The sequence below is a fragment of the Pocillopora damicornis genome, chromosome 5 (genome assembly GCF_964200805.1).
Source record: "Pocillopora damicornis chromosome 5, jaPocDami1.2, whole genome shotgun sequence".
NCBI lineage: Eukaryota > Metazoa > Cnidaria > Anthozoa > Scleractinia > Pocilloporidae > Pocillopora > Pocillopora damicornis.
The window spans coordinates 11,260,176-11,269,059 of NC_142674.1; the positions used below are offsets into that span (position 1 = coordinate 11,260,176).

At 39.4% G+C, this 8,884-nt stretch overlaps 1 protein-coding gene across 3 annotated transcripts; it reads left to right on the forward strand.

The window, feature by feature from the left end:
- Nucleotides 1–2,241: 2,241 nt before the first annotated feature.
- Nucleotides 2,242–8,591, forward strand: LOC149045217 (uncharacterized). Of its 3 annotated transcripts, XM_089208100.1 has the most exons (6): nucleotides 2,242–2,374; nucleotides 2,676–2,750; nucleotides 3,491–3,591; nucleotides 3,874–3,942; nucleotides 4,165–4,684; nucleotides 5,222–6,128. In XM_089208100.1, exons 1-5 carry the CDS (start codon nucleotides 2,369–2,371, stop codon nucleotides 4,526–4,528), a joined length of 615 nt encoding a protein of 204 aa, XP_089064226.1. In that variant the 5' UTR covers nucleotides 2,242–2,368; the 3' UTR covers nucleotides 4,529–4,684; nucleotides 5,222–6,128. The 3 variants fall into 3 exon arrangements, with proteins under 3 accessions (XP_089064226.1, XP_089064225.1, XP_089064224.1); XM_089208099.1 differs by lacking the exons at nucleotides 2,242–2,374; nucleotides 2,676–2,750; nucleotides 3,491–3,591; nucleotides 3,874–3,942 and adding an exon at nucleotides 7,531–7,670 and having other exon boundaries at nucleotides 4,533–4,684; nucleotides 5,222–7,215; XM_089208098.1 differs by lacking the exons at nucleotides 2,242–2,374; nucleotides 2,676–2,750; nucleotides 3,491–3,591; nucleotides 3,874–3,942 and adding an exon at nucleotides 7,656–8,591 and having other exon boundaries at nucleotides 4,535–4,684; nucleotides 5,222–7,215.
- The last annotated feature ends 293 nt before the right edge of the window (nucleotides 8,592–8,884 follow it).

Consider the following 8,884-nt stretch of genomic DNA (forward strand, 5'->3'; position numbering starts at 1 on the left):
AGAATTATCTTCAATATTGGAGCTCATTCATAGAAAGAGGCAATGGACTTCAATTTCCATCGGAGCTTGGATTTCTCTCAGGCTTCTCTTTCTGAAATTAATGGTTTTCATGACTGTCAACTTGTAAACTGAAATTTTAACTTTAAATGTTTCCTTTTCGCAGTGATTATGATCAAGATGAGGGAACTGCAAAGCAAAGACATCTACAGAAGTTTATTTTCTCTGCAACTTTAACTCTTCCAAAGTCTTTTAAGAGGAAAGGAAAAGAAAAGAAGATCACAAGTGAAGAAGGCTTTGGTAAATCACGGCATATTTGACTCAGAGTAATAGAAGCTAAAGATAGTATCAACGTAATTTATCAGCTATAACTGAAGGAATGAAATGATTTAAATAATCCATCATTTAAAACCCGAAAATTTGCTGCTTTATGAAGTGTGTCAAAGCTTGTATTGTGTTGTTTTGCTTTTGTTTTTGTTACCTAACATCTTAGTTAAACATGATTAAGTTGATCGGCTTGTGTTCTTCCGTTAACAGCAATACTCTTTGCATTTTACATTTTTAGTGTCACTGATGGACAAAGTTGGGCTGCAGAAGAACAGTTGTAAAATTATCGATGTCACCAACAAGAGAGGAACCGTAGAAACCCTGACAGAAGCAAAGATCTCATGTGTAATTGAAGAGAAGGTTTGTAATTGTTGAGCTGACAAGGAAGAGAAAAACTTCGAGATTCAGGATACAATTTTTACTACTTTTTATTGTTGGTTTGAGCCAAATGCATCTACATGTACACCGCACCGTCTAGGAACATGATCCACGGAGCCACAGAGGTGTACCAAGTGAAATCGAAGGAGAACTACGAAACATACAGTTGTTTTAAAAATCACCTCATTCAGATTTATTTGAATTTTCTTTCTAGGACCTATATCTCCACTATTTCCTTTCCCGGTACCCAGGCCGTACTTTGGTTTTCTCCAAAACTGTAGACTGCGTGAGGAGACTGGGCTCTTTGTGTAGGCTCCTGGACTTTAACCCCTGGGTTCTGCACGCCAGCATGCAACAAAGGCAAAGATTAAAGAATTTAGACAGGCCGGGTGAAAACTGAGTGGGATGGAAAAAACAAAAATACAAAAAACAATGAAACAAACAAAAACCAGAACAAAAAAAAAACCAAACAAAAAACTCAACAAAACAAAGCAACTATTAGGAACCCAATTTTGTAGACAACGTGCTATTTTCCTGTTGCGTCTTTCACGTTCTTTACTGCGCAACTTGCTTTGCGCAAAACACTGGGCGACACGCGTGCTATGTGGCCTTGGATCAGAATCATCCTAATCTTATCACAAATTTTTTTTTCATCAAAACAGTGAGTATAGTTTACGAACTAACCGACCAATGGAATTTCCTTTTTTGATAGACTATAACTGGATCGCCTTGACTGATTAAAACCCGCCCCTCTCCTCCCTCAGAGAATATTTAAAGCTAGATAGGACTCACACCAGCCAATGAAATTTTGGCTGATTCTTTTCTTGCCTGTTAAATTTAAGCAAAGTGCGAGTGGCTTACTTCTCGCTACAGATGTGGCCGCGAGAGGTTTGGACATACCAGCTGTTGAGCATGTGATTCACTATCAAGTTCCGAAGGACCTTGATGTAAGTACGTGTAAGTATGTATGTACGGTTGGTTAGCTTGTGCAGTTGGTTAGCCTTTGCGGCAGGCGGGAACGGGAGCGATTGCTTTTTGGCGGCAGTGCTTTCATTCTCCGCGAAACTCTACCTTGACAAAAGGCTTCGGAAGTCACACTGCTTCAACCAACCATGCGTTGACCAAGGTGTGGGCTACAAGTCTCAACTGTAAGAGAAGCTCAACCAGAATGTGGATAGCAAAGTTCGAACGCCGTTGACGCCTGAATTCTTTATTTACCTCTAAATTTATTTAATTGCATATATTTAGTTATTTCTAAAACTTCATTTTGTAAATCTTTGTTTTGTTTCCGATTTGAGTTAATGTGTGAGGTTCACCTACCGAAATCAAAACATAATTCATTTAAGTTAATGAGTTTTGATTTAGGAAAAAAATTGACTCTGTTCAAATGCAGTTTATATGAGAGGAGTAGTTTGTTATTGTTTATCGTCCTCAGTTGTATCTCATTTAATAATGAACTGTTGTGTAATGTAACCACAATGTAAGTATTAACTTTAGCGCAACCATCTTATGTGATTCTGCGTTCCTAAATTCTTTCTCTGTGTTCGTTGACAGCTTTACATTCACCGCAGTAGACGGACAGCTAGAGCAAGCAGGGAGGGTCTGAATGTCGTTCTTGTTGGCCCAGAAGAAATGGGATCATACAAGAAAATTATGAAGGCGCTTAATGGAGGTGAAGTGTCTTTATTATGTCCAACGTATCTCTTTAACAGTCAAACTCTAAAAGGTTATTTGCAAATCCCCCTCAGTTTAAGGTGCCATTCGTCTAAATTTCCTATTTAGTTAGAAAAATTTACGCCTTAACGTTAGTATGCATATTATACATGCATACTGTTCTCTATATATTTCTTAGGATGTTGACATGGAGAATGACATGTTATTTAAGGGCAAATCCAGGGAAGGGCAATCTGTTGGGCTAAGGATGGCTTTTTCAGTCTGTTAATTGAAAAATGACAAGTAGTCTGCTTGTGTAGGTGGATAGTTCAGGCGATGAAGAACCCACTTCGAGATTCTGCTGCAAGTACAAAAAGGAGAACAAGCGTGTTCGGGTAAGTATTTTCGGGCTGCGTTTAAAATAACCTGTGCAAGTTGGTACGAACCTTTCAGTGAAATGGCACAAACCATATAAGAAATGTTATGAGCAATTTGCGACGTTATTCGTTGTGATGCAGAAGTAACCGCTGAGTCTCCTGTTCTTGGGAATTGTTTTAATGGTAAAATGTTCTTATCGTTGTCAAAATTTTACTTGACAGAACTTGAATTGTTTAAGTGGACTGTTAACGCGAAAACCAATGCTTGCGTAGATGGCCAGATCTCGCGCTCCGATCACGATCGTGAAAATAAGAGCACGTGAGAAGGATCTATTTTCACGGGCGACAAAAATCAAATTTTTGTCAGGTAATTTGGAACTTTGAATCCTGAAAATTGAAGTTTGAATCTTTTGGCATTCGACGGCTTACAATGGGCCAATGTTACCCCATTTAAGCCTGTACTGCTATATTAGTCACACGCTTCAGTTCATCTGTTAAAAATACACTTTTTAGTATCTGGAATCAGAGGGTTTTGAAGTTAAATTAACTTGGAAAAATATTTGATTGGTAGAAAATCCCGGGAGTGCAATATAAAATGATTTGATTTATAAAACGCAACATGCACTGTGAAGAGGAGTCCTCAGTTCTCCCTTTAGGTTGATTCCCGTATAGAGAAGTAGGCCTCTTGCAAAAAAGAAAATTGGTTGGGTCCTCTGCTAGTGCTTGTTTCCTGAATTTGACGTCATATTCTCTTCTAGCATGATGACAACTGTGACAAGACTACAGGCAAAATACCTCATGAGAAAACCGCTGTGGTTGAGAAAGTAAACTTGACGCTCATTGATTCGCCAGTCAAAAGGTAACACTGGTTGCCAATATTATTGGTGCCCTCCTTTACGTTTCCGTACAATATATTTTATTATCAAGAGAATGGGCTTTTTTGTGCTTGTATTAATCGAAACTCGACGGTCGTTTGCTCGAGCAAGTTTTCCGGTGGCCAATGCGACCTGAATTAACAATTAACAAAAGTTACAATCAAGAATACTGCTCTCGACTTTCCACTGGAGTATTTAAATTATTTCATACAATTCAAACAATCATACCTAATAATAAATCAGTCTGATTTTTTTTTCTTATCAAGGGTGTGTGTGGATATTGAGACGAGCGACAGCGATGAGTGCCTTTTCAAACCAGTCTTTGCATCAGAAAAGTGAGTCACTCAAATATATATATCATAAAATTTCCGTAGTAACAGTGAAGTCATTGAACGCGTTTACGAACAATTAACTCTGAGGGGTATATTTTAATTGTCTGATTATTTCAAAACGATGTCGGTGAGCGATCACCACACCTTGCACGAAACGTTTGAGAATTTTGCTCTCCCGCTGTGGCGTTTGAGAAACCTATGAAATTCTTTTACTGTCTTCCATAGAAATGTGGCTGAAAAGGTAAATAAGAAAGTGCTGACACACCAGTTGAACGACTCCAGCGGTAGCAGTGAAGACGAACAAGGAACTGATTACTTGAACGACGACCCAATGTTTCCCATCTACCGACAGGGATTGCTTACGGGTTTGGCTTCCAGGAAAGTGGTAGATATCCTCTTCCATCCGCCTCGAGAACTTATTGCACGTGCTGTTCCTTCCGCTGTCTCCGAAAATTCTGTCTTTGTGGTGGAAATATCTGCCCCACACATAAAGCACTTTAAAAATGTTCTGGCGACGACCTTGGTGCATGGAATCCAACTGGAACGAAACAGCGATGTATTATGGTATCATATACTATATAGTATATAGTATGATACTACCGTGCTTCCAACAAGAGGAATCCTGTTCGTAAGGCTTCCCAATCAGAATATGATGATCATGAGGCACAGGTCTATAAATGTACGAGAAGCTTCTACAGGAATGAATCCTCCCCCGATTTTCAAAGGATTTTCATTTATCTGACAGGTAAGACTATTTTAACAAATAAATAACAGTGAGGTCCTTATAGAAAAATCTCAAACTTTGAGTGGAGGCCTAGCGGTATTAACCTAGCGATAGCGAGGTCATTACGACAAGGCCTCAGTTTGAGAGGTTCCTGCTACAATGAATAAACAGTTGAGGTTAGTAAGACATTTGTAACATGGATCATGAAAAAAGCTTCCGAAGAAAGAGAAAGTCAATTCAAACCAAAGGTCAAACTGCTCAAGTGAAATAAGTAAACTATCGCGTGCTCCGAAAAGTGGTGTGTGGCCAAAAATAGGAAACAAAATTATCGACTAAAACAAAACAAAACAAAATTTTTCTATATTCGAGTGAAAAACGTCCATCTTCAAAACCTCACCGTAAAAAAAATTTACGTCCTTATTAGTCATAATGTAACAAATCTGACCAGCAAAAGGGGGTTTTAATCAATACAGCATATCACACCAGTGCACAACATCTGGTTACCAAGTGCATTCAAATATCAAAACCTTTATTAATTTTCATCTTCTCCTTTTTCAGATTCCAACGGAACGATTCACGGTTTTGCTCTTCTGCAATATGTTTTTGATGATAATGAACACGAAGTTAAAGTTAAACCACATGGAAATTCTAAAAGTCTTTCCAAAGAGTATTACCGCACTTTGCATACTACCATGGAGCGGTTAAAAGAGCCCGCGAAATCTGACCCTCCCAAGACGGTGTTTTTCAAGGGTATCGAAGAAAAGGGAACAATTTCAAACTTTATAAACGCAGCTAGCCATGCCAGAAATGTACAACAGATAAAGAACATTAAAAAAACCGTGGAAGAGCAACCTGGGGATTCTACACTCGAGCTGATAGACATGCGAAGCAAGGAAACAGAGACAAAGAGAACGCCTTCGTCCGTAAAGTAGAGACCTCGTCAGATCCTTGTGTTGTCCTAACCACTGACCAGCAACTTAAGGACGTGGAAAGATTTTGCACAAATCCTAGCCAGTTCAGTATTTTAGGAGTCGATCCCATTTTCAATTTTTGGAGACTATTATGTGACTCTTACTACATACAGGCATCTCCTTCTCTGAACCAAAGAAGACAAGAATCCAGTCCGGATTGGACCAACCTTAGTTCACCACAAAAAAGAACCATCCAGATATTACGAGCTCTCGTCTACCATGATAAAGCTAAATGCAAAAACCCAAAATGTTCTAGTATATGGTACTGACGGAGAAAAGGCATTGGGTGAGGGTTTCGGTAGACCTCTCCCTTATGCCCAGCATTTACTCTGTGACCTGCATATAAAAGAAAACATAGTGTCAAAAATGAACGAACTTGGAATACGGGGCAAACCACCAGAAGTCATTCTAAGTGACATCTTCGGAGGAGATATTGGTTGTAAGAGGGTTCCTGGTCTTATAGACTCGGAAAGCCACGCCCAGTTCGTGACCAATCTGGAAAAAAATGAAGGAGGAGTGGCTTTCCTTACACCCACTCTCAGAGCGCTTTGTTACTTACTTTTGTAAGTACAAAGCGGAAATTATAAGGCAAACGATGACAGCTGAATTGAGATCCATGGCTGGTCTAGGCTGGCCACCAGGTGTATACGATCAGAACGGAAATGAATATATGAACTCGGTTCTACAAAGAGAGAAACAACTTACAAGGAAAAGGAAGCTTTCTATTTCCGAATTTGCCAGGTTGCTGCAGACGGTGGTGAAAAGACAGAGAACAGAAGAGGATTTAGCATTTATTGGCTCGGAGAGCTAAAAATGGACAAAAATTACGAGGAAGAGGGAATGAAGGAGTCTGTCTTTTACAGGAAGACGAGAGCGCAACAAGAAGCGGCGCTCAAAAAATTTCACAATCTCCCGGTAAAGACAGTTGACATAATTCCTATCGACCTGGAAAACACAAATGAAGCGGACACAATGTCACCATTGAGTTTGCCTCTAGAAGATTTTGGCATTATCCGGGTTCCCTTCAGTATTCTAGCACGTATGTACCATCGTGCATCGTTGATTTTGGCGCGCAAAGAAGAAAATATCCATCCCGATCCTGGAAGAGGGGACAATTTGCCACGTTATGTGGCAAACGAGGCAATTGATGCTCCATCGTATGCAATTTGCAAGAAACGTACCGCGCGACGTGGAACATATTATGTGTGCAGCGGCACTTGTATCGATTTTAAAGCGTATGACATTTGTGCTCATACCTTAGCTGTGGCTGAAATGGGTCGTTCATTGACTGAGTTCGTTCATTGTTACAAGACAAGGAACCAAAGGCCTCCTAACGTGGATGCCTTGATTCACATGGACCTCCCTCCTGGACGTGGGTCAAAAAAGACCAAGGCAACACAAAGAAGGAAAGGTGCTACAAATAAAAAAAGAGAGGAAGTTGTGGAGAGTTACACTAACACCTCTCCAACTGACCAATCATCATCGAATCCGGCGTCGACTTTAGTAAGATCCTCAGGAAACAGAGGCACAGAGAAGGAAGCAGAGAAGACAACAACACAAAAAGACATAGAAGAGCCTCAGGTATGTATATATTGTAAGGATCATTCACATAATACAGGGTGTAATGCGTGATTCTGTTATCTCGGGTTTTAGATCGGTGAAAGGTTTCAAATTTTTTTGTGTGGTTATGCTGCCAACCGTTTGATTTTTTATATCGACTATGATCATGGTAAAGTCCCGCTATATGTTAGCTCTGTGCAAGTCGTTCTATTTCACTAACTGGTGAGCTAATTGGGTTGAACGAAATAAAAACTCTATCAAATAAAGCTTGTAGTGATAATGCGCGGCAAGTCTAAAAAAAACAGTCCTCCTAATCACAGAACCTTTTATTTGTAGAAATGGCCTGCAGGATTAAGGATTTAGCATCTGGCGAGACCGTCGGCTCGTTGCATAATTCCCACGCAGCCACCGACTAATCTTGGCTGTTAACTAAAATGCCATTAATTTTGTTCTATCTGCAGAATAATAGCCCCAACACATCAACGCCGGCAGTTCAAGAAGGTAGTTTCCAGTTGAGCCTTCTTAAAAGATGCAGCCCTCTGGTGAGAAGGTGTTACGGGTGTAAGGGTGTCTTGAAACTAAGGCGTGGTGAAGACTTTTTTATTCCCAACCCACCAGAAGACCTCGTCATAATATCAAGCACCAGACGGAATGGAGAGCAAAAGACTGGACGATTAGGAAACGTATACTTTCATTGTAAGGTTGAGTGCGTCCACTGCAGCCCCAATTTATTCTCTTCTTGCTGATCATTTCGGCGGCAGTTAAGCGTGAATTACTCGAAGTCCATCGAAATCATATACGGAAAGAGCTAGGTCTCTAGAGTACATATGGGGAAAAAAAATGCCAAATTCAAGAAATGATAAATTCTCACCATTTATTAATATGTGACTGTCACTGTTTTGTTTGATGGCATACAATCACAACAAAAGGTGCTATAACATGTGTAGACAGAAAAGTTACCGTTGCCCATTTCCACATAGCCCGCACACTTAAAACTTTATTTGTACAATTTGGTTTTTCCTATTAGTGCATAATATTTTGATTTGGCCTGCAGTTAGCAAACACTTATCGAACTCTGACTGTTTCAGAAATTGGAAAGTTTTCTCTCAAGTCTTTGCGAAATGTCGAAGTCGTTTTTTCATTGTCTCTGAGAGGGCTTACTGTAATATTTGCGAAACAGAACAAAATGAAAACGTGTTATTTGTGAGATTAATTTAATCGGATCGGTAATTTGCGAAAGGGAAATGATTCCTTTGTAAATTAGAAATATGTTATTTTCGAAAAAGTTAATTCTGTAATTTGCACTTGTGTGAATTTAATGAATCAATGCAGAGGCCATATGAAAGAAAATGTGTGCCCTTAAGCTATTAAAGGCGAAAATGTTATTTGAAAAATTACCCAGTGTTGAAGTTGTGTTGTTTTGATCATCAATGTACGAATTGGAATGCGTGACATCACACTCAAGTGTGTGTTCATTGTATCTGAAAAGAGAAAACTGTGTCTCTGAAAAGAGAAAAGATTGCTTTGTGCGATTGTACCAACAGTGATTTTATGTAGTAAAGGTATAAACCTTAAAATTGTAAGAGCGCTCGTGAATTCTATGTGCTGCTAAGTTAAGGGCTGAGGAACGGAAATTTCGTGATCTTGTCTGATAAGATGAATGACAAAAGGAAGATAGATAAATTTCACA

Bases quoted from the DNA above. Each gene is read 5' to 3' on its own strand.
- LOC149045217 (XM_089208098.1), top strand. From the start codon at position 6,448: ATGGACAAAAATTACGAGGAAGAGGGAATGAAGGAGTCTGTCTTTTAC. The intron at 7,216-7,655 runs GTATGTATATAT...TTCTATCTGCAG, and splicing joins AAGACATAGAAGAGCCTCAG to AATAATAGCCCCAACACATC.